This window comes from Leptonotus elevatus, chromosome 9, assembly GCF_054856555.1.
Source record: "Leptonotus elevatus isolate MCC_2025b chromosome 9, RoL_Lele_1.0, whole genome shotgun sequence".
NCBI classification, from domain to species: domain Eukaryota; kingdom Metazoa; phylum Chordata; class Actinopteri; order Syngnathiformes; family Syngnathidae; genus Leptonotus; species Leptonotus elevatus.
In genome coordinates, this window is record NC_141247.1 from 3,263,447 (window position 1) to 3,288,925 (window position 25,479).

At 40.9% G+C, this 25,479-nt stretch overlaps 1 protein-coding gene across 3 annotated transcripts in view; it reads right to left on the reverse strand.

Moving 5' to 3' along the window:
- Positions 1-1,318: 1,318 nt before the first annotated feature.
- csnk1a1 (casein kinase 1, alpha 1) overlaps positions 1,319-25,479 on the reverse strand; it is a 36,143-nt gene continuing 11,982 nt past the window's right edge. Inside the window, exons 5-11 of one of the 3 annotated variants that reach the window (XM_086084473.1) lie at positions 16,219-16,302; positions 10,659-10,798; positions 10,358-10,436; positions 9,837-9,911; positions 9,642-9,748; positions 7,819-7,931; positions 1,319-2,072 (exon numbers count right to left, since the gene is read on the reverse strand). In XM_086084473.1, the coding sequence (XP_085940599.1) occupies positions 2,065-2,072; positions 7,819-7,931; positions 9,642-9,748; positions 9,837-9,911; positions 10,358-10,436; positions 10,659-10,798; positions 16,219-16,302 (606 nt within the window). In that variant the 3' untranslated portion in view covers positions 1,319-2,064. Of the gene's footprint in view, positions 2,073-7,782; positions 7,932-9,641; positions 9,749-9,836; positions 9,912-10,357; positions 10,437-10,658; positions 10,799-16,218; positions 16,303-25,479 lie in introns of all 3 variants that reach the window. The other 2 variants (XM_086084472.1, XM_086084474.1) reach the window with 2 other exon arrangements.

Genomic DNA, 25,479 nt, shown 5'->3' on the forward strand with positions numbered 1-25,479 from the left:
GTATTATTCATGCTTTACAAGTTGAAAGTTAAAAGCATAACTAACCATATGTTGCAGACTTAATAGCCTACAACAATTTAATCAGTAATATTATAGTAGCTAAGAATGCCTGCAATCTGGCTAAGTAGGCCTATAAACTAAAACTCAGTATATGGTTGTAGCTGAGCACAGTCCACCATTTCATCCTCCAATTGTATGTGTATCACAAAATACAGCGCATTTGTGGATTGAGTCTTTTAATCACAGTACAACCTGTTTGATCAAATCTGGCTCAAGTACAACAAACTATTGAAGCACCACTCATACAGGCCAAAGTTGAAATGCATTCAAGGGATTCCTCAAACTAATCGTTTCCGCCTAACCACAGGGTGTAATCTAAACATACCCGTTCGACTGGTTGGATAGCAGTTAACTGAAGGCTGGAACCTTTTTGTCACTTACCAGACGACATTAAGTTTTTATCTTTCCATTTTTTTAGACAGCCCATGTCAATTACACATTTGATGTTTGTAGACTAGTAACAATTTTCCCGGCAGTCGTGGCTGACATCTTTATTTGGTCTACGCGACTTCGGCTTGGTATTAACAGGATCACTTGATCAGTTGGAACTGTTGCGATTGGCAAACGTATAGATATCTTTTTATATCATTTTGAGGATTTATACAATGCAACTGTTTAGTTTGATTGCTTAGTATTCCAGTCAGCGCAGTCCTTGTTGAAATGTGCCGGAGTCTCAAGAGCTTTGAAAGTCATTGACTATTTATACACTAATTTCAACCAAACAGGACACAGGTGTGGACACGTACCCTCAGTTACTTAGAATGGATGTCAATCCAGAAATTTTCTTTATAATGATGTTGTATGGTAGTCAAAACCTGGCACTGATTTAGATTGTGTTTGTGAAATATGAGCTAAGCAGCAAAATCCAACCATTTTTCTGTGAATCTGCGTTCTCTAAATAAGTGTTTTCTGCCAATAAATTTACACTTGAAAACGTATGTAAATTACAACCTTGCTAAATCAGCTAAACCAATGGCAACTTGTGCACATTACTGTCAATTCCTGAGACTTTGAAAGCTTTATGTCAGTTCAACAGAATACAAAAATGTTCCGAGTCATGAAAGAACATGCCAGGGAAAGTTAAATAACTGCCACACCCTCACTCTTACAAGCCCAATACTTGTCTTGTTCAACACAAACTGAATTTGAAAGCCCTTAAAATGCTTCATACTTTATTTGATGACTGCCGTGGTTGCATTTAACCAAACTAAATGATACAAATAGCAACACTGTGGATAGAAACTTGTCAATAGAAGTGTGAGTTGTGTAACGTTTTTATTGGTATTTCTGGAGAAGACCATGGGTTTTACAACAGATTTAATAAGTCATAGCTCTAAAGAGAGGGAGCGAGCCAGAATATCAATCTACAACAGACTGTTGCCATCGGCTGCTTAGAACGTCAACAGGCAATCTCCTAACCACCATAGGAAGGAAGAAGAAAAAAATAAAAAATAAAAACCCAACAGTTCACCTTTCAGTAAATAAGGGTTCAGGGTTTTCTCATTCAGCTCTTCAGAAACAAAAAAGGAGAAAAGTTCTTGGGTTTACATGTTTAAACATTTGCTTGGTAAAAGCAGTGGGTGAAATAATTAGGTAGTGAAGAAGGGAAGAGATGCTTTGAGATGTTCCCACAGTGAGGAAAAAAAACAAGAGCTGACTAATGTTTTAAATTGTTTCCAACGAAACCTTACAAAAAGTCAACAGTGAAAAGGAAGACGGACAGGGATAGATGAGATGGTATGTCAGGTTAGGGTTAGGTCAAGAACTACAGCCTCCACATCCAAAGGAGCTTCCATTCCATCGGTTCTTTTCTTTCAGAGTGGAGAGTTTCATTATATACACATATAAATATATAGATAACACAGCAGACGTGTGCCAATCTATATATTTCCATTACATAAACAGATGGAAGGGGGACAGACTCTTGGTCGCTTGTCCGGGAAAGCAAGCCTAGTTTGTCCTGCTTGCCAGCGCTTCTGCAGCTCTGCGCTGGGATGAGATTACTCAGAAACCTGCGGACAGACACACAAGTCCCATTATAAGCACAATGCTGACAAACCCAAGACCGTAGACTCCAGGTCTGATGCATGCTCACTCTGTGGAACTCATCAGCAATAGGAACAGAAGTGAACAAATTGGGGTTAAACAGGACAGACAGCACATACGCAGCTTTTGGCATCTCATTGTTCAACAAGCTCAACACACTCCAATCAGAGCCACAAATATTGAAACATTGACAATTCTCATCTTTTGGGCTCTCAACACTACCACAATGAGTTTGAAATGAAAGGAACACGATGTGCTTTAAATGCAGACTTGCAGCTTTAATTTGAGTGGATTGACATCCAAATCAGGTGAACGGTGGAGGAATTATAACACGGTACAAATATGCCTCACAGTTTTCCTTTTTTTAAAAAGGGGCCTAAAGTAGGGCTGAAATTTTTTCGGACATATTGGGGACCGGCCAGGCATAGCCGGAAAAGGCAATGTGGGGGTCCCCCTTCCTACAGGTTCACCCCCTGTAGGAGAGGCCAAAGGGATCGGCTGCGTAGAGAGCTGGGTGGCAGCAACTTCCCCGGCTACAGAAACTAGCTCTTGGGACATAGAATGTCACTTCTGGCGGGGAAAGAGCCTGAGCTGGTGTGTAAGGCAGAGAAGTTCCAACTAGATATAGTCGGACGCTCCTCCACACACGGCTTGGGCTCTGGTACTAATACCCTCGAGAAGAGTTGGACTCTCTTCCACTCTGTTGTTGCCCACGGTGAGAGGCGCAGAGTTGGTGTAGGCATACTTATTGCCACCCGGCTTTGCGCCTTTACGTTGGGGTTTACCCCGGTAGACGAGAGGGTAGCCTCCCTCTGTCTTTGGGTAGGGGACGGGTCCTGACTGTTTGTGCATATGCATCAGACAACAGTTCAGAGTACCCACCTTTTTGGTGTCCTTGGAGTGTGCCCCCTGGGGACTCCCTCATTCTGGTGGGGTACTTCAATGCTCAAGTGGGCAATGACAGCAAAACCTGGAGGGGCGTGAATGGGAGGAACAGCCCCTTGATCAGAACACAAGTGGTGTTCTGTTATTGGACTTCTGTGCTCGTCACCAACACCATGTTCAAACATAGGGGTGTCCATATGTGCAGTTGGCACGAGGACACCCTAGGCTGCAGTTCGATGATCTACTTTGTAGTCGTTTCATCGAATTTGCGGCAGCATGTTTTGGACACTCGGGTGAAGAGATGGGCGGAGCTGTCAAATGATCACCACCTGGTAGTGTGTTTACTCAGATGGTGGGGAAAGATGCCGGTCAGACCTGGCAGACCAAAACGTATTGTGAGGGTTTGCTGGAAACATCTGGCAGAATCCAGTCGGAAAAAGTTTCAACACCCACCTCAGGCAGAACTTCTTTCTACCTTGATCGGGGGGAGGTGGGAAATATTGAGTCAGAGTGGATGGACCATGTTCTGCGCCTCCATTGTTGAGGTGGCCGATTGGAGCTGTGGTCGTAATGTAGTCGGTGCCTGTCGTGGCGGCAATCCCTGGTAGACAACAGCCGTAAGGGATGCCGTCAAGCTGAAGAAGGAGTCCTATCTGGCTTTTTTGGCTTGTGGGACTCCGAGGCAGCTGACAGGTGCCGGGCTGGCCAAGCGGAATGCAACTTCAGCGGTCACCGAGGCAAAAACTTGGACATGGGAGGAGTTCGGTGAGGCTATGGAAAACAACTTCCGGACAGCTTTGAGGAAATTTTGGTCCACCATCAGGCATCTCAGGAGAGGAAAGCAGTGCACCATTAACACTGTGTATTGTGGAAATAGGATGAAATAGGACCTCAATTCCACTGACACGTCTTCCTTTGAGGAAGCAGAGTCTGAGGACTCTGAAGTGGGCTCCCCTATCTCTGGGGTCGAAGTCACTGAGGTGGTTGGAAAGCTTCTTGGTGTCAGGGCCCGAGGGAGGATGAGATCCGCCCGGAGTTCCTAAAGGCTCTGGATGTTGTAGGCTGTCGTGGTTGACACGCTTCTACAACATTGCGTGGACATCGGGGACAGTGCCTCTGGATTGGCAGACCAGGGTAGCGGTCTCCCTTTTTTAAGATGGGGGATCACCTTTCTTAAAAAGGGTGGTCCCCCCTAAGGAGGGTGTTCCAACTATAGAGGGATCACACTCCTCCCTGGCAAGGTCTATTCAGGGGTGTGGAGAGGAGGGTCTCTGGGGAAGTTGAATCTCTGATTCAGGAGGAGCAGTGTGATTTTCATCCTGGCCGTGGAACAGTGGACCAGCTCTACACCCTCGGCAGGGTTGACGAGGGTGCATGGGAGTTGGCCCAACCAGTCTACATGTGTTTTGTGGATTTGGAGAAGGTGTTCGACCATGTCCCTTGGAAAGCCCGGGGGGGGGGGGGCTTCGGGAGTACGGGTTACCGAGTCCCCTCCTGATACGGGCTGTTCAGTCCCTGTACGACCGGTGTCATAGTTTGTTCGGCATTTCCGTCAGTAAGTCGGATTCGTTTCCAGTGAGGGTTGGACTACGCCAAGGCTGCCCTTTGTCAGCAATTCTGTTCATAACTTCTATGGACAGAATTTCTAGACGCAGCCGAGGCGTTGAGGAGGTACGGTTTGGTGGCCTCAGCATTGCATCTTTGCAGATTATGTGGTGCTGTTGGCTTCATCAAGGCGTGATCTCCAACTCTCACTGGAGCGGTTCGCAGCCGAGTGTGAATCAGTTGGGATGAGTATCAGCACCTCCAAATCAGAGACCATGGTCCTCAGTCGGAAGAGGACGGCGTGCCCTCTCTGGGTCGAGGATGAGATCCTGCTCAAAGTATACTGGTCACGCTGGAAAGACTGTCTCTCGGCTAGCCTGGGAACGTCTTGGGATCCTGTCAGAAGGGCTGGTTGAAGTGGCCGGGGAGAGGAAAGTCTGGGCTTCCCTGCTAAAGCTGCTGCCCCCGTGACCCAACCTCGGATAAGCGGTAGTAAATGGATGGATGGATTTTCTGACATATACTGCGTAGCTCGATGTTGCTAAGGGCTGGGTATTAATGTTCTAATACGGGATCCTGAACTATAGTACAATTCTATACCAATTTCACAATATCAATTTCTAACAAAAAGCAAACTACAAGACACATTATAGTAGAAAGCTTATGTTTTATTTTCCAGCTTTAGTATTTTTCCATCACAAGCAATTTTCTTGGATATAAACAGTCTGGCTGCCAGTTTTTCTTAATTAAAAAAAAAAATCTATCCATCTATCTATATCTATATATAGGTTACACGCACACACACATTGAGCCGTGAAAAAGTATTTGCCCCCTCCTGATTTAATATCACACAGAAAAACCCGAGAATATATAAAATGCATTTCTAAATAATTATTTTATTTCCATAGAGGGGATAAAAAGGCTATCGAGGCCTGCAGTTCTTTGTATTTTTTTCTAGGTTCTTTTGTGACCTGCTGGATGAGTTGTCATCACACACTTGGAATAATCTCCGTTGGTCGACCACTCTTGGGAAGGTTTGCCACTGTTCCCAGTTTTCTCCATTTGTGGATAATGACGTAACAGTGGTTCGTTGGAGCCCCTCAGCTTTGGAAATGGTGTTGTAACCTTTTACAGACTGATAGATTTTAATCATTCTCGAGATTTTGTAGCCTACTTCACTTTCTCTAACAGATAATATTCAAGTGACTCCTTGATTCGACAAAGGTGGTGGCAATCAGGTTTGGGTGTGGCATATGAAATAGAACTAAAGTTTTCCCCAATCTGTGCTTAGTCACAGTTGCTTTGTTATTTAACAAAAAAAAAAAGAAGAGAGAGGGGGGTTGGGGGTGATGGGCAGTTGTGATTACTTTTCACATAGGGTCAGATATGGTTTTTATTTTTTCCATCCAATCATCCATTTTCCATACCACGTATTCCTCACAAGGGTCGCAGGTATCCCAACTGTCTTCGGGCAGCGGGTGGGGTACACCCTCAACTCGTTGCTAGCCAATCGCATGCCCTGTCTGTGATGTAGACTGCGCTGGCTGTGTTCATTAATTTCTCAGAAAGAGAACCTAAACAGTCAAGTAGTGTTCCTGTGCCACATTGGCCCACCCATCTACGGTCATAGCCACATTTTTGAAGTTTTTCATTTCTCTCTTGACATTTCCCTTCTCGCTCACATACAATGCAGTAATTAGTTTATCTGATGGTGTCTCTGCTGGAGCACAGAACCCAAAAGATCAACAATAACATGGTTGCGTTGTTCTTGCTCAAAAACCATGATCTATCCTGAGAGATAATGTACTAACTGCTTTAACAATGTTCTTTTAACTGGTTTAACAATGTTCTTTACAGAATCAAGGAAACCTGGGCGCATCGAGACAGTGACTAAGGCAAAGGGATTCCCAACCAATTACTTGACATATGGTTTTGAAAATGCCATCCACCCATCCGTCCTTTTTTCCCCATGCAAATGAGAAGTATACATGGCGATTTCGTCACAGTATTCAAATTTTTTGAAACCCTGTTTTCGTGGGTTTTACAAGCTGGAAACCCAAATTATGTAAAAATAAATAATTTAATACTTTAAATTGTTTAAATTGTGGGCCCTGAATCTATGAAAGTTCTATTTCATTAATGGAATTATGGAAATTAATAAACTTTTCCATTAAATTAATTTATTTTTTTAATGGGTCTCAATATTGGCATCAATTTTGCATAAATGGATCCACCATTTTGAACTTGAGTTATTTTCTATTGACCAGTTCTGCAACTACAGCTAAGGCACAGTTCACAAAATGTCAACCCAGTTCGTGGGCGTATGTAGTTTTTCTGTATGCTGCAACATGTGATGCAATTGACTGGCAGCATTATTGGATCTTGATCACGTGACTAACCTCTGAGACTTGGCACTGAAAGTCAAAGCATGTTACTACCAATTCTTGTAATTGCCTATGCCATCAAAAACTAAAGTCTGGCAGGCCTATGACAGGTAAAGCATCATGTTGATAAGTTTCATACAAAGTATATGGAGACTTAAACTGTGCCTAATGCAGCGCTTTATTCAAACGCTATTTTCACAATGTTTTTGGACACCAACTTTTAAAAAGGGTTACACAGTATTTTGGCCTTGTCTCTGGCCAGCGACTGTGTGAAACTAAATTTACATTTGTGTAAAATTCCCACATGACGTCTGTATCGCTCTGCAATATCTAATGAGACACACCGGTCCACAATTTTTTACAGGCGCTGATTATGTGACTAATAGGAAAACAAATGTTGAAAAAGAATGTAGATAATGAGACAAATGGAATAGTCAAGAGTAAAGTCATCAGAATGAGTTAGTCAAAAGTAACAGAGTGAGAGAGAGCCCATTGTCCAGCCCCAACAAAGGAACATAATACCAATGTAACATAGTTAGTAGTCAAATTCCCCAAGGACGTCTTTGCTATGGCAAGACAGACCAATTGTATCACTATCTCATTCCTTTGACTTTTGGCTCTTCTACCAAAAAAAATTAATTAAAAAAAAATAAAAATAAAAATAAAGCCTCCTCTGCCTAGGCATAATTATTCAAAAAGGAATAATAGTTTAGCTTTGACATTTTTCCAATTTGGTTATTTTGGAGATTTAAGGGTCACTAGGGTGTGGGTTGAAGAATAATATGCAAGGCTTACATACAATACTGAGACAAGGAGCAATTGGTGTCTATAAAAAAACGTCGCTTGGCTGTTTGCTACTAACCTTTCATGTTAGGCTTGGGTTTGTCAGTTTGCTTGCCTGTGGGGGTTTGTGCCTGTTGGCCTTGGCCCCCAGAGGAGGCCCCCTGCTGCGCTGCTTTCTGTTTCAGCATGGTCCAGTCGAATGTGTAGTCATACTGGTGGTTCAAAGTCCTACAACATACAGTAAAATATGCTGTTCAGTGTTCCATACAGGTTGAATTTTGAACGATGCTGTTCATCAGTGTTCCATACAGGTTGCATTTTGAACTACCGTATATTCGTGACCGTACGCACACTTAAGTCTAAAATTTTCACCAAAAAAAATCGACAGGGTGCCTTATAATAAGGTGTGCACCAAGTTCTAAAATCTGTCAGTGTTGTGAGACATTGGTAAGCACTCCGCTTGATTGCTCCCGCCGGCGCCAACACATTGTAGCTCATTTTCGTCTACCCCGTTTGGACCCCACATTTTTGGCAGCGTGTGGCAGGCACTATCCGCGGAAATGACTCGTACTCCGGCCCTGAGACCGAACAGAAACGGATAACAATTTACTGCCAGCATTTTCACTGTGCAAAACAATCGGTTGGCTTAAGACCCCCGGAAATGGCATCAGCAAAGAGACATGCTTAAGAGGCACAATTCAAACTGTAAGCTATCTATTACGTGGTTGTACATGGGAATAGAGCAGCCGCGAGAGAATTCCACATCAATGAATCCATGGTTCGGAAGTGGAGGAAGCAAGAAAAACTCTGAGTTTGCCATCGTTCCGGCAGGAGTAATGACTTGCGTAGTAGGGATGTAACAATAACCACAATATCGTGATACCGCAATATTAAAATCAATATCTTCGTAGTCATGCTACGATATTTAAAGCACCACATCTCCATCCCAAAACCTGCTTCAGTCAAGCACAGCATTATGAACTATATAGACTATGATACTTAACGCTACTGAGCCAATAGTAACATACGATGTGCATTGTTTATTAATTCAAGACAGCGGAGGGTGGCGACCATACTGGAATAGTGGCATGGATATAGCAGAAAACTCAGAGGTTGATATATACAGTATTATGAGCTTTTTATATATATATATATATATATATATATATATATATATATATAGCCAACACCACCACAATAACGTGATAATTATCATATTGTGAGATTCATATCGTGATAATATCGTATTGTGACATTTAGATATCGTTACATCCCTATTACATAATGAGTACACAGTAGTGGTGCGTGGATATATGGAGTAAATTCAACATGGCTACTCGGAGAGACAGAATACATCACGGCAAATAAACAAATTACATTTTCTCAGCCAATAGCAGCCTTTACAGACTCACTTTGTCTTTCAAAAAAGTGTGTGTGTTTCTAGGCTAGCAAATCAGTGCCAATTGCTTTTAGTAACACCCTTAAAACTAAAGTTCTCTTCTTTTTTTGGTTCTAAATTAGATTTTTACGTCAGTGTATTTTGCACTGAAACTCTTGTGGATGTTTTGCATAAAATTAAAAGATACATGTATTTATTAACTAGAGCCATGACATACAAATAGCAGGGTTGTTCCTGCGCGCGTCTGGCGCCTACCGTTAACACCCCCCCCCAAAAACACAACATTGTCTAATTTAAAAGAAAGCTATTATTGTTCCATTTGACATGATATTTATACCGTTAGATTATTTGGTCACTTTATGCCAAATGAAATTTCAGAAAATTAAGAAAAACTATGTTTTTGCCCCAATCCCATATCGGCCGAAAACCACGTGATCAGCCTTGATTTCCTATCACGTGATTGGATCAGGACATCAGTAATGGAAATCTATGCATTTTCACATTCAGATAATTTTTTCCTTTCAATACAATGCAAGTACCTGAAGAGGATGCGGAAGAGTTGGCGCAGATACATGTAGTCTGGAGCCTCCTCGAAGCGTAGGCCACGGCAATAGTTCAGATACATGGAAAATTCTGCTGGAAATCCCTGGAAGCATTTATGAATACAGTAAGTTGTCCCAATGGAAATACAATTACGATGATGTTTAGCAGTTCCACCCTTATCATGCTCTTACCTTACAGAGGATCTCCACTGGGGTAGACATCTTCTTCTCTGAGATTTTCTCATACTTCTGCTTCTTTGTGGCAGCCTAGAAAACAAAATGTTCAGTGTGGTTAAAAGGACACCACACTACTGTAAAATAACTAGCTATGCTGAATAACAATTGAAATTATTCATACAACATAATTGCCTGATTTGGTGCCATTATCAATAACAAGCAATCAAACACCACAGAAAGAGACAAATCATGAAAAGTTAGGAATGTGCAGAATAGCTTTCAGGTGAATTTTTTTTTCCTTCACTAAACTTCTGAATGCACAAGTCCAAAATTTGAGTACTCTGCACAACTTCCTGTTTTTGTTGTTGTTGTTTTTACAGGGAGCTAAATGACGAAATCCAAAACAGCTGCTTGAGCCCAAAAATTAACCAATATAGTTCCTGGTTTAATTAGGTTGCTATTTAAACATTCTGTTCACATTTTGATATTATGAGAATAATATTCTATGTCGAAAAGTATCAGATACATTTTCATACCTTCAGCCCTTGCCATGGTAGACTGGTTCTGTTGAAGTACATCAGCACATAGCCTAGTGACTCCATGTCATCACGGCGACTGTCAACAACATTTTTATTTCAGTAAAATAATTATTCACCAAAACTAAAAGTACAAGTAGATATAGGTACACTTCTCATGGAGAATGAAATTGTACAGAAAGACTGGAATTGCAAAGCATTCCCACTGTAAAAATATATTTTATTTAGTTTTACTCCACATTAGTGATAAAAGCAGGCTGATCTTGCAATGGAATCTCATTGAGCTGCTGTGTGAACAGACCTTTGTTCAATGCCCAGGTGTGCATTGATAGAGGCATAACGTGCAGTGCCGGTCAGGTTCTTGTCTTCTCTGTAGGGGATGTGCTGTCGTGTTCGGTTGTCTCTGTACTTCTTTGCCAATCCAAAGTCAATAAGGAACAACTGTGCAGAGGGAGATCAACAAGGTGGTTGTTATTTATACTGAAATAACAGGAATCATCAGGAATTAACATGCACAGCATTAAGTCCACACACTTCTCTTTGATGATGTATTTAATTCCCTCGAAAACATGACTTGTAAAATCAAATATGCAGTTGGGTTAACCATGAACCACTCACACTACAGCACACAGACAGCTAGATGTGATGCATGTTGGAGGAGGTTCAGTATGTAGCTAACATTGATACTCAATGGCATACTACTTGAGTAGTTTCTGTAATACGTTCATAACGACGCGATCACCAAATAAGGAGTCTACTCTCCTATGCAAATAATATTGACTTTGACCAAAAGGGTTCAGGTTCTAACACCTCGACCACAACATTGGCACATTTCAGTCCCTGCCTTGGTTATGCAAAGCTCACTATGCTTCAAGAATGTCATGTTGGCAATTGCTAGCTGTGTTCTTAATCTTAATCCCATACCTATGTTGCGTGAATGAGAAGTTATTGACAGTGGATTTAGCACATGATTTGAACAACTAATAATGCTAAAAAATTTACGGTGCAGTATCAGTGTTTCCCACAGATTTGAAATCTACTTTGGTTGGTGGACTCCGGCGCGGGGCGTCTCATTCCTGTTACGTCTCCTCTAGCCTTACGATCCACAAGTGAGTGACGGCAAACTAACGTTACATGCGGTATATCCGGTTGTGACACGTTTTTTAAAATCTTTTTAAATACATTTTTAACAGATTTTCTTGAAAACTTTTTGGGTGGTAGCCAGTTTACTTGGGTGGCCAATCCAATTATTAATATAGTGTGGGAAAGACAGCATACATTACAAGGTGCCCTTGGAAGTCTCGCATGAGTAAGCATGCCAACAAGTATGCAGTCTTCAAAGTTATGCTCAACTAAACTTTAAATTCAAAAGGTAAATAATTGTTTCTTTCAAAAAACAAAGCCCAAAAGGAAGAAAGAAACGTCTGAAACCTCAATCAATAAACAAAATAAACACTGAACAATGTCTGCCAAACAACTTCAGCAAAGCAATATTTTACTGAGGTCAAATGACAGCACTGGACCACTCAACAATGTAAGCCCAAAACTTGGTCTCACTTATTTCGAGCAAACTAATTGAAAGTCTGTATCAAACCCTAATCTACTACATATAAATTAGGACTGTACAGTACAATAATCAGGCTTACCTTAAAAAACAATTAAAAAATCTTATGTCTTAATAGGCTAGTTATGCGTTTCATTAGATAAGTAAAATTGATAAAATAGAAAATGATAAAAGATATTCTGCAAATCTCAAATCTGAATTAAAGTTAGCACACCATGGTAGAAAAAAAAGCAGGGTTCGATATTAACGATGGCTCGACGGCTCGTGCCTGTGTCAGGCCAACTCTACTTTAAGGTAACTAATGCTGGCTCAAACGGACCACCACTTGTAAACTTCTAGGGCCAATTTATTAACTAGCAATTGGCAATTTTACTTACTCTTACGCCTTCAGTATCAGTTTCCATTCAACCTTCGTGGCTTTCTTCTTCGGCTGTCTTAATGAAGTACGTTATTATGCGAGTGTGGCACAGTGTGCTATCCAGAAACCACAGATTGGGAGATACTTCTAAATATTATTTCAAGCATTAAAAAACATGCTCAAGCAGACCTAGAGGAGCTCATCCATGCTTTTATCTCCAGTAGACTCGATTATTGTGACAGTCTTCTGACTGGACTCTCCCAAAAGAGCATCAGAGAGTTGCAGCTCATTCTGCTGCAGCTCTGGTTCTGACCAGCACAAGTGCTAAAGGCTTATTAACACTGGCTACATTCACACTGCAGGTAAATGCGACCCAGATCTGATTTTTTTTGCCCAAATGCGACCTGTATGACTTTTTAATGTCAGTCTGAACGGCTCCATTACGATGTTTATATGTGGTCCTAAATCGGATACGCATCAGAATTTTTGCAATGCGACCGCAATCTGAATGGCCAAGTCGCATATATCCAACCTCAACGTCATCAAAAGTCCAGTATGCGCTCCGCGCGGGCGGGGGCATTCAGCTTGATTTATGCTTAGCGCATCCACGAGGTCTGCATGGCTTGGTCTCGTACGTGAATCGGCAAAGTTGTTTTCGAGTAACAGTTGTGACTTTATATTTGACTTTGATTTAATCCCACTTGAAACATAATAAGAAACAAGTATAAAGATGACATTTGTGGTAGTGATATTAGTAATTTAGCCACGCAAACGGCTCATTTATTACGAGGGGCAATGACATGACATCATCGTTGGGGGGGGGAGGCGAGGTCGCCGTGAGATGAGGCGCTTGGACAGGCTTGCCTCATTTTCTCAAAATATTATTTCTACCTCCACCCGCATGAATCCTCTGTAGATTATGAGATTGGGAGAAATATGAGCCCAGACAACAGACTTTTAAAAGTCCGTGGCCCTGACACGCTGGACCATACATATTTACTTCTGCAAACACAGAGTTGTGAGTGACGTGTCTTCTTCTGCGCATACGGGTCACTTTGGGGATGCATTACGTCCACACAGCAGACCAGCATGAGGTCGCAATTAATCGGATTTCACAACAACAACAAAATCGGAATTGTGCATTAAGACCTTCAGTGTCAATACATAGCCTTAGATACTCTTGTTTTCTCTACTTTGCTTGTGAATGTCAATAATTGTTGTTTGTTGATGCTCGGAGGTGTGGTGTCTTGTGAATTGTGCTATAGAAATAAAACTGCCTTGCCATTGCTGTATTGAATTTAATTCTTTGCACTTGTCTTGAAATGAGCTTGTACAACCACATTTTGAATGGGATTTTTTATGGCCACTAGAAACACCATCCCCATGAATGATGTAGCTCGGTCACATCCTGAGCGAAGGACTCAGGGTACTGAGGTGTCAGGTCTTTGATCTTAAGACACCCTCACCTGAGCGACCCAGTCGAGGGGCGATCTGACCCTGACTTGTGACCAACAAGCGTGCTACTCATTTTGTAATCGTGGAGTGCAATAACCAAAATCGTAATTGCATTTCGATTAATTGCACAGCCCTAATTATAACACTTCACCCCCTCATCTCAGCTGACAGACGTCCTACTTAATTTCCGGTCCTTCTCCATGATGTTCACTCTGTATCATTTTCTCTCCAGTCACTTATTAATGTTGCCGGCTAGTTTGCTGTTCAAACTTGCTTACGGCTCCGCTGTAACATGGTCCCAGCCAGACCTACTGTATGTGACAAGTGCACTGCATCACAATTACCTATTTCAACGTTTCACAACTACATTTCAATAGCTTAACAAATAGCCTCACCATCTTTCTCCTTTTACTACTCTTCCTCCTGTCGAGATAACAATCGGAATACATATATATATATATATATACATATATATATATATATATATATATATATACATACATACATACACGCAGATCCATACACACACAGTGTGTGTGATTAAAAAAAACAATGAAAGAATAAATTTACTTTGGATAACAACATTATTGTGCAAATCTCAAATCAAAATTAAGTCAGCACTTTCTGGTGCAAAATATAATGCTGATATTTGAAATGAAAACAGTACAACTGGTTTAGAGCAAGTATTCACTGGAAGATCACACGAGCATGCACAAGTGGCCATTGTAAACAGCACAAGTCTAGGTTTTATATAACACAGAGACTGAAATAGTGTAGTTGCAAATAGTGATGGAAAATTAAGCTTTATTAAAAGGAGTTTGTAATTTCAGTCCACCCCATGCTCTTTTTATCATATGGATTCCTCGTTGAAAAAGCTTGCACAATTGCGGTCTGCTGTTTGATAGGAAGGCAAACGTTTGTCTTTCCCGTATTTGAGGATTGACCAGTCGATGACCACATGCGCCGACACTCATATTCCGTAACAGGTTTTCTTCTAAGATGATAAAACAAATTGCTCGTGTTATCTTTATTAGCAGGCACGGTCGCACATCTTGCAAATGACATGTTTCTGCTACTATTATCTCCACGGTCGCCTCACGCAGAAGTATAACAAGGCCTGCGCACAAGCGGTGCACAAGGCCCAGACGCAGATACGATGAGATCATCAACATGCACCATATAATGACGTCATCAACATGCGCTACTGCGGTAAGACGGTAGAGTCAAAATCTCTACCTTCTGCAAAATTAATACCTTATATTAAATATACTGTTTATATCGCCCAGCCTTACCCCAAAGGCACATTGGACAACTCGAAGGCATAAGTATGGTAAATGCACAGATATATTTGTGGATCTGAAGAACGTAAAAACTACGAATGTTTGTGGATCTGAAAAATACGTGAAAATTAGGAATATGTTTGTGGATTTGCATAACGCATGAGAAAAATCGCAAAAATGTTTGTGGATCTAAAAAACACGTGAAAATCAGACGTATTTGTAGATCTAAAAAAGATGTGAAAGTTACGAATTTGTGTGAATCATTTTGAGACAAATCTCCCCCCCATAGATCTTTTCCCCCTGATTCATGTGATCGGGACCTTCCTAGTTAACTGTGCTTTTTTTTGCCTTGGCATTTTTATACAATAGGCTCATCATTGCGATCACAACAACAAAAAAGGACACTGGGGGGAAAAAAAGCATGTTTTGGTGGCAGAAGCACAAGCAGCCACAGACAGCGAGCAGTGAGCAAAAAAACCTTATTTTCTACCAACTGAACTCTGACTGAGAATAATGTGTAGAACTTTTGAAAGATACGGCTATTCTACAATAAATACACAAAAGTGCTAAACTAATTAGACAACTCTTGTAGTCTCCTGCTAACCAACAGAGCACGGGTTCCACATGTGAGCTGAAAATTAACTTACTACAAGGATTCCCAAGGATAAATATAGAACTTAAGCACTTGAAAAATTGAGAAACGTTCACCTTTACAAAGTAAGTTCATACTTCATTAGCTTGGCATTCAACAACAATTTTTTCCAATCTCCACAAGACAACACATTTTACTTGAAATGGACCAAACTTCAAAATTGGAATTCTTCATTTCAAAGGCCATTAAGTAATTACAATTTCTTGAAAAATTGTGCTTTTGTTTTATATAAGGCTTCAACCATACCAGGCTTGACACTGGTTTATAATATTTGGTTGACACACAGACCAAACATGAAGAGGCTGGAGCTGCCTTCAGAGTTACTGGCCAATAACACTGCAGGTCTGGGACAAGACAGTTTTGCCTAGATGACTGAACTGAAACGCTTACACTTCTTTTTCAATGAAATGAAGTGCACGCTGGGTGGTCAGGTATAATAGGTGCAAGATGAGCACTAATGGTCTACTGTCACACTATGCTTGTACAGTTAATTATAATTGCGAAGCGACAACTGCTTTTGTGAGGAAGCTGGTGTTGCGGTAAAGGTCACACCTGGTTTAATCCTGAGAAAGATGGGTCCTGAGAAGAGCTAACCGCCAAGCTTCTTTTCCTCTTCCCCACTGACGAGTCTAAACACTAGGGCAGACAGTAGAGGGGCAGGGGTCAAACATCACACAGCCGCTATCCACCTTTATTCACAGTTAGCAAGAGTAACAACAGGCACTTCTGGTTGTAGCCACTTGGTTTGATGCCAATTGATTCTGTAAAACTGAGCAAGCACCTCCGGTATAATTAAGGTTGGACCTCCAAGGTCATTTTTTGGGTATATTTGCTGTATTTAAATGATCAATCTGGTCATCAGTCTAGAACAGGGGTGGGCACACTCGGTCCTCGAGGGCCTGGGTCCTGCAGGTTTTCCTCTTCCAACACAAGTTGATTCCAATCAACAGGATCGTTATCAGACTTATGCAGAGCTTGCTGATGAGCTGATCATATATCAGCTGTGTTGGAGAAGGGAAACATCCAAAACCTGCAGGACTCCGGCCCTCGAGGACAGAGTGTGCCCACCCCTGGTCTATAAGAATCACAGGTGTGATTTTCTTCTGTCACGACAACCATGGCTAGATCAATCCTGTACAAGAAATAAATCTTCAGATGACCAAAAAAAAAACATAACAACTTCAGCATCCTCTCTGACAACAGTGAGAGCAGACTGGCAACAACATGGCATATATGCCAGGTTTGTCGGCCACAATAATTGCTCAATGCGGTTGGGCGGTTTGACGACGATATGGTATCCCAGCGTGTGTAAAAATAGCAACGGTGTCACTTTCAATACTGTAAAAAAAAAAGAAAAAGCAGATCATAAGGACCTGATGTTAAACACATTTTTTGATAGCACATAAATTTGCAGTTGTGTTTTCAAATTAGTATTACTATAACAATTAGTATTACTATAAACGATTTAAAATTACTGTAATAGTAGGCTTCTATTAGTCATGTGAGTCACATGACCGCCCATAAGAAGGAAGGAGACAAGATAGTCCGTCGCGCAGTTTGAGACTATAGCTCAATTGCCCGCTTCAAAAAAAATGCAACTACTGCAATTTGGCAACAAAAGTCAATGAGGCCTGCATGTAAAATCTGCATGAAAACGGTAATGTGAGATGGAATAGACTTCGCATCTCCGAACGCATTCGAGGAACAATAATCCCATTCTGACTGCTGCAAAGAGGCGAGTTTGTCCAAACACGTTTCCCAACTACTATTATAGTCCAGTCCATAGTCATATGACCTTCAGAAGCGCGCCGCGGAGCACTATTTATACCAAAAATCAGAAGTGCCTCAGTTTCTTCCATGGACACACGTCAACTCGAGATGGCAGCACGCAGGTGAGCGTTTAGTGTGCGTGTGTGCCTAACCATCATCTTTGTCTGTCGCGCAGCTGTCTAGCGTACACTGTTGACAAAAAGAGTCCGGGAATTCAGGAAACAGTTTGTAGATGTATCAGACCGCTTGAAGTTTGTGCGGGTCCACAGAGGAAACTGTTTAAATGGCACTCCGTGGCCTAAAAAGAGCGCATGGCATGCGCTAACATCAGCTGCACACTTCAGCCAAAGAGAGCACACGCTAGTCAAGGAGTGACAGACTGCCTGTGCTCCATCACACGAAAGATTATTACAAATGCAGCTGGAACACACAGTAAACAGATCTGTGACCATTAACTAGTAGACAGATTGGTGCTGGTCAGCGCAACCTACAATATAAGAAACTTAGTGACGGTATTACCGTGCACCCCAGTGAAATGTGGAGATGGTAAAACTGTGTAAAATTTTGAATACCGCCCAACCCTATTGCTTATGATAATGTGTGTTAATAGGTATTAGGTAGGTAGATAAAGAGATAGAGAGAGAAAGAAAGAGGGAGAGAAACTAAGACCTTACTGCAATCTCTTAGTTTCGTCTGTCTAAATGCCAAGATTTAGTTATACATAAACAAAAGAAATATTTTGGTTGGAGTATTCTTGTCAATTTGTAGACAGTTGGAAAGTTTATCTAGTTTTCTTTTAAATGATATTCCATTCTTAAGGAACATGCATTTGAGGGATGAGCAGCACAACTGAGTATGTGTCTTACTCCCCCATTCAAAATGTACCGAATCTTCACCACTGATGCCCAACAACTCATTCTCCTGTGGCCATCGACTATGTTTTGAGCTTTTGGCTACTTATAATCAGGTGCTGACAAACTTCACCGTGATTGGTTGGAAGCGCAAGCTTTTCACAGACCGTATGGATGTGGGAGTAAGTAAATTAACTTAAGTAAATGTTTCAGAATCAGTGTATTTAATACGACATAACATACTGCAATAGACATACTGTTACGTTTAAGGGTTTAAAAAAAAATCTGGGAACATTTTCACTCTGAAAAAAAATACGAGTCAACAGCCACGTTTGGCTGGTCATCAAAAAAGTTCATTTAGAGCCCTGTATATATATTTAAAAAAAAACAACAACTCTACACACCTGTTCAAATTAAAAAAAAGGTTTTTGTGATATAAAGTAAACAAATGAGACAAAGATCATCTTCACATAACTTTTGCAATCCGGCCTATAACCTGTAGAATAAGGAAAAAATGTTTTTATAGAGGGATAGAAAAAACTAAACCGGGATACTATGGTTGCACAAGTGTGCACAACCTCTTCTATGTGGGGGGGTGGCAATCAGCAATCACATTCAAACTCATGTTAAATAGTGAGCACACATGTGCCCACTAATTAAAGTAACTGAGTAGGCTTTTTGCATTACCTGACAGCACAAGCCATGGCTGTCAGTTTCCATAGCAGAGGAATCCAACTGTTCAAAGGTATCATTCAGAAGATGGGTTCAAAAAAAATTCAAAAGGCATTAAATATACCATGGAACACAGTGAAAACAGCCATCATCAAGTAAAGAAAGTATGGCACAACAGTGACAACACAAAGAACTGAAGGTGCCTCTAAAATGACGAACACGTTAATAAAAGGTCGAGTAGACTGTCTAAAAGACTACAGCATAATTTAAAAGGCTGCAGCGATTTTTGGCAAGTACGAGCTATTTAGTACACGTACAAACAATCTCCCATCCCTCCCCCCAAAAATCCAAACCTACACACTAAAACATACAAGGTTTTTTGTTTGTTTTTTGCTATAATTCCAAAAGGGTATGCTTTGCGTTAACACTGCACCATCCCTAAAATAACACTACATCTACAGTGAAGCATGGAGTTAGCAGCATCATGCTTTGGAGCTGCTTTTCTTCAACTGGAACTGGGGCCTTAGTCAAAGTGCAGGGAATTATGAACAGTTCTAAATAAGAGTCAGTGTTACCACAAAACATTCAGACTACTGCTAGAAAGCTAAATGGGAACTTCAATTTCCAGCATGACAATGGCTCAAACATCCAAATCAAGTAAACAATGGCTTCAAAAAAATATTACAAGCTAGATTTCCTGGGATGCAACTGATGTATTACATAGGGGCAGCATGTGAGCATGCTGTGCTATTAATAAAGTCTGGTTCTTGTGACGAAAGGCATAACTGCTAATTCAACAGCTTGTGTCGACCAAGAAAACAATATTCTGGGAATAGCTAAATTGTAGTAAAGAAGGAGCTGAGCCAAAAGGCGAAGCTCTTGATTTACCAGCTGATCTATGTTCCTACCCTCACCCATGGTCACGAGCTGTGGGTCTGGACCGAGAAAAAAATAATAATCCCGGTTACAAGCGGTCAAAAGGAATTTCCTGCGCAGGATGTTTGAGCTCTCTCCCACAGAGATAGGGTGAAAAGCTCGGTCATCCAGGAGGGACTCAAGAGTCTAGGCGCTACTCCTCCACGTTGAGAGGAGCCAGCTGTGGCGGTTTGGGCATTTGGTTCGGATGCCTCCCTGGCAAGTGTTCAGGGCATATCACACCGGTGGGAGGCCCTGGGGACGGCCCGGGACACGCTAGAGAGACTATGACTCTCAGCTGGCCTGGGAATGCCATGGGATCCCACCGGAGGAGCTAGACCAAGTGGCTGGGGAGAGGAAAGTCTGGGCTTCCCTGATTAAGTTAAAGATGCTGCCCCTGCAACCCGACCCCAGATAAGCGGTAAATAATGGACGGATGGAATAACTAATGATACCAGTTACATCTATAACAAGCTTTAACCAAATGAAAACCAATGGATTTAGGAATGCACAACACAACACACAACTATATCACATCAAAATAAGCTGATACCCCAAACAACAAACAAAGAAATCAATTAAAAAATTCAGAATAACACGTTTAGGTGTTAGTGACTCATGGTGAGCGCCATTTGCCACGTCACCAATGACAAGGTGAAATGCGGAGTGGCGAGGTAAATATTCAGGCGCTGCCAATTTTGTCAAAATTGCACTGGGGGAATATCACTATACCAGGCATAAGTGTCCGTATGCAAAAAATGAAGAAAAAAAATGGCCGTACGCAAATTGCATACAGTTATTCCACAACCCTCGATGTGGCCAGTGACACACACGATTGGTCATAGTATAATCAACAATGTTGCTGTAAGGCCAATGACAGCAATGTTTACATCTACCGGTAGCAGCATGTTGATGCTAGCGCACATTAGCATCATTAACAAGCAAGCGGTTGTGTTGCGACCTGAGGAAGGATGAAATATTGTGTCTGCTACTGCACCAAAACGGAACTATATTGCTCCCGAGTCGCCTGAATCAACTGAATTACGGGGGATCAGTTTTGCGCAGAATTGCTGAGGCATTTTGGGAAAACTTGTTCACCCTCTCAATTGTCTTCTTTTTTTTCTTTTCGTGGGGCTAAAAACAGTATGAGCTGATGCAACCAAGGAACCAAGTATATAAGTGCCCTTATTTATTTTATGTGTGGCGATTTGGCGCAGTTGCCACTTTTATTTATAAGAACTTTGCCCATTTCTACCACTATAATGTGCAGTTAGCCATCAACCTATGTCTAGAACCCCCTTCAAAAAAATCCATCTTCCCAAAAGTGTTGTGTGTTTGTTAGTTGGGCTACAATGTCTCTGCCGTATTCATGCATGAGTGGTGCACGTAGTAAAATAGCAGCAAAATAGGCGCCACATAAACATGTGATGTCGTGGCTAGCTACACTCAAATGTGGCTAGGAGATCGGCTAAAAAGTTTCATGACCCAGTGCCAACCCTGAATCTGTATATGGTAATGTGATCGACCGACCCTCTTCTCCTGCCACCTTTCAATATATAAGAAAAATCCAGTAAAACTAAATGTGTGTATCCTTTTACACAATTTTTTGTTTGATTCAATGTATATTGTTTAATCGCTTTATTTTATTCAGTTTGAAGTTTGATGATTTAAAAAAACGTTTAATATAGTATAGTGTTGTCACGATACCAACATTTTGACTTCGATACTATACCTCTATACCGATACTGAAACGGTACCTCGACAAAACTCAAAAACAGCAAAAATAAAACTGACAAAAGAACTTCATTTTTATTTATTATGAATTCAAAATATTGGGATGTATACATGTTAATTTATGTACATACTGTATCTATTTATGTTTATACATGTTAATTTATGTACATGCTGTATCTATGTTTATACTGTATGTGTTTTCACATTAAATGCCATATTCTTGAACTACTGTATTTGCCTGCATTTAATGTCATTTGTTTTAAATATTGGCAACACAGTGGCACTCCAATGACTCAATGTAACGTTGCTTGAATGTGCGTGCATGTCTCTCTGCTCTTCTCTATTACGCTCCCAGTTAGTCAAATGCATAATCAAATACTACAAACTGGGTACAAAGTAATTCACACTCCACTTATTTTGAAGGGAAATGTCAAAAATGAGTCACAACCTGTCTGTTGCTCTGTCAGTCGTCTGAGCTTTTACTATGCATAACTGATTTCCTACTGTGTGCCTGTTCATTGAACGCACCTTGAGTCCACTGAAGGAATGATTGCTGCTTTTTCTTCTGCTTCTCCGCGAAAAACATTTGCTCTTGTTACAAAACAATTCTAAAACTGAAAATTGAAAACCACACGTGTTTTTCATGTGTTTATTGAAAACATGCGTAGGCAATATCACGTGGCTTCCACTCTGCTTGCGCACTCCCATGTAGCCTTAATTAGCGCGTCATCTCAACAAGGAGTGGACGGCTAGCGAACGTTACACTTAAGCTTAATTAGCACTTCATGCTTCTCAACGAAGAATGCACGTCCAGTGAGCGCTTCAGTGCATGAAGCCATCTTCCTGCGCCCTCTCGCACACACGCTGAAAGAGGCGTGTTGCTTACTTAAGGCGTTTTCCCACATACCGGGAGACAGGCGGTTATGCGTGTATGTGTACCTGCCTTTAAAACCGGTTTGGCGGTCTGTCTTGTATTTATTTTTTAAGTACCGGTACTAAGAAAAAAATTATACCGAGACGTTTTTGATGCCAAATCATCACGGTACGGTACCTCGTGCTACACTAATATAGTGTGAACCCCATATTGATAAATAGCCCAATAAAAATGTTCATCTCTTGTGCAGTTATGTGAGACTGATATTTTTGTCCTAGCCAGAGTGTGTTGGCTTGGGTCACCATAAATATTGGTTATATAAATATTAGTAAAAATTTAACAGACTAGCATCTGCGGGTACATTTACCTTCAACATTGGGGCGCCATTGTAATAACTTTGGGGATTTGAGTGGTAATTCGTCCCCCATTCCGTTTCAAAGCTGTCAAAACCTTCAACATTCTCATTGTCTATAAACATATGGCTTGAAAATATATCACTAATTGACTAGGGATGGGACGAGATCTCGTGCGACGAGATTGCAACACGACAAGATTCGAGATTTCTTCTTCCGTTTTTGGCTTGTTGAATATGGATGGGAATCGAAAACTGGTTCTTGTTGAAAAACGGTTTCAGTGTTTCAATTCTCTGGCATTGTTTGCCAAATGTCCTGATCAAATACACTCGGGACAATGGCATCACTACGCGTGTTTTTTTACGAGCACCGCTAGAAACATGGCGCCTAACTTGCGAAAGTTTGACATTTTACAGGAAAAGAAAACCACAGAGCAACTTGCAATTTCGATCTTTTATCTTATGAAGGAAACACTACAACTATGCAAAAGCATTTGCGCACACAGCATGGGATAACCTAAATGACTGTCGCATTTGTGATCCGTACTCAACCAAGCAGTGGCAGCGGCATTAACGTAACCACATTCCCTCCTGTCAATACTGCAGGTAATTGTGTTAACATCCAGTGTTTCCTCTAGGATTTTTTTTCCAGCAGCGGGGGCAGGCCAACTTTGGGTTGTGAAAAATCTGTAGATTTTTACGTCGTGCCAGAGTAACGGGCCTGACAGAAATTCATTTTTCAAGGGATAAGGGGGGGGGGGGGGGGGGGTCTACTAACCAACTAACATTTACACTAACTTTTTCAGTTGGTTGCACTGAATATGATTTGGTTGCACCATTTTCAGGGAAGGTGCAGCATGACCATATTTGCTGATTTACAATTGTCTCAATTTGCATACCCTAGGTTCATTTGATGTAAAGATTGACAGAGACTCAAGATATATTTGCAAGATATTTTACCAACCACCTTCTCCTTGGGGAAACCAAAACTTCACAAACTGGCTAGCATCATAATCAATCAAATCAGAGTTTCTCAATTAAGTGTACATGAGCACATTGTCATTGAAGCTCGGATAACTGATGAAAATAAAACTGTTATAGTATGTCTGAATATTATGACACTGACTTGCCACAACTTTTTTTTTTTATACTTATAATACACATTTCTTAATTGACCAAATATTCTATATTTTTTATTAAAAGTGTAATAGATGATGTTGCATGAAAGAAAGAGCTGTTTAAATGTACTCAAATATTAAAAAAAACAAAAATAGCAGCATAAATAATTGTATGGGGTACTCACTATTGAAAATGGGGGAATTTGTGTCTGTCATGATCAACAAAATTGAAACAAAGGCTCGAAACGCTTTACTTTGTGTACAAGTTTCACTTTCTTAAATGACTCATTAAAATATTGACTTTCCCCTCAATGTTCAAAATTTTTGCCGCCCACTTGTTGAAATCAGCTTGTTTTGAGGGGCCGATCCTGTCTCATGCAAATAAGTCACTGCTTACCCAATCTTTCTACTGCGCAGCGTTCCACTGCAAGCACAACTTTGTCAACCAAGGGCCGTAGCTATGCTGCTTGTGTCCTAAATGAGAATGTTACTGTTGAAGGATAAATACCCATAAAGACAGTAAAATGATTAATTGTATTTTCAATAGTGGAGGCACCACACCACTTCATCACCCAGCTGTCGAATGACAATTGTCAATTAGTATGCAAGTCTGTGCATGTAGCACATGCAGTAGACATATCCCCAAACATCCTCCTGTGACGTCACATTTGTGCAAAAAAAATAAAAAATCTGACTAGCTTGCAGACACTTTTTTGAAAATGGAGAGCTTCAAAAAAAAAAATAATAATACCGCAGAATCACCATTTACTTATTTATCGTGACTCCATTCCTAAACAGAGGTAATGTTTCCTTTTGGGGGAAAAAATGGAAAGAGAGCTAATCAATTTCAGAAGTTATATATTTAGTACTAAATGCTTTGGGAAGCACATTGCATTGAGGGATGTGGTGAATGTTTTGGTTTTGTTGCATCCATGGTTAATGTAAACATTGTTGTTTAGTCATACAGTGAAAACATGTTAAAATACAAGAAAGGTAAGGGGCTTTTGACCACAGAGCCTAGCTAACACTAGCAACAGCGAGCTCTAGTACTGTTGCTGTACACTGAACATAGTCAGACTTTCACCTCCACTGGCTGGGACTGGTTCCTCCTTGAGCCCGCTTGCTAACAGGAACTCGCTAATGGCTCATCCCCTTCTTAATATATGTCTACATAAATTGACATAAATTGACAGTGACAGCCAAATCGGGAGCATGATGAAAGTATTCGGCAGTTGTAAATGGGCTTCCACTTGTGTAGTGCTTTTCTACCTTCAAGGTGCTCAATGTGCTTTGACTCAATCACCTACTGATGAAGCAGCATCAGGAGGCACACAAAACCCTCACAACACCAATTTCACTGACAAGGCTTGATATAACCAACTTGCAACCGAGAAAAATGACCAAACGTAACACTTATTGCAGCCTGAGGAACAATGTAAATGGCCTTTTGCACAACAGAATGTAAATCTTTCTGTATATCATTTAAATGAGAAAATGGCTTGTTTCAGCCATTTTATGTGCAAATTT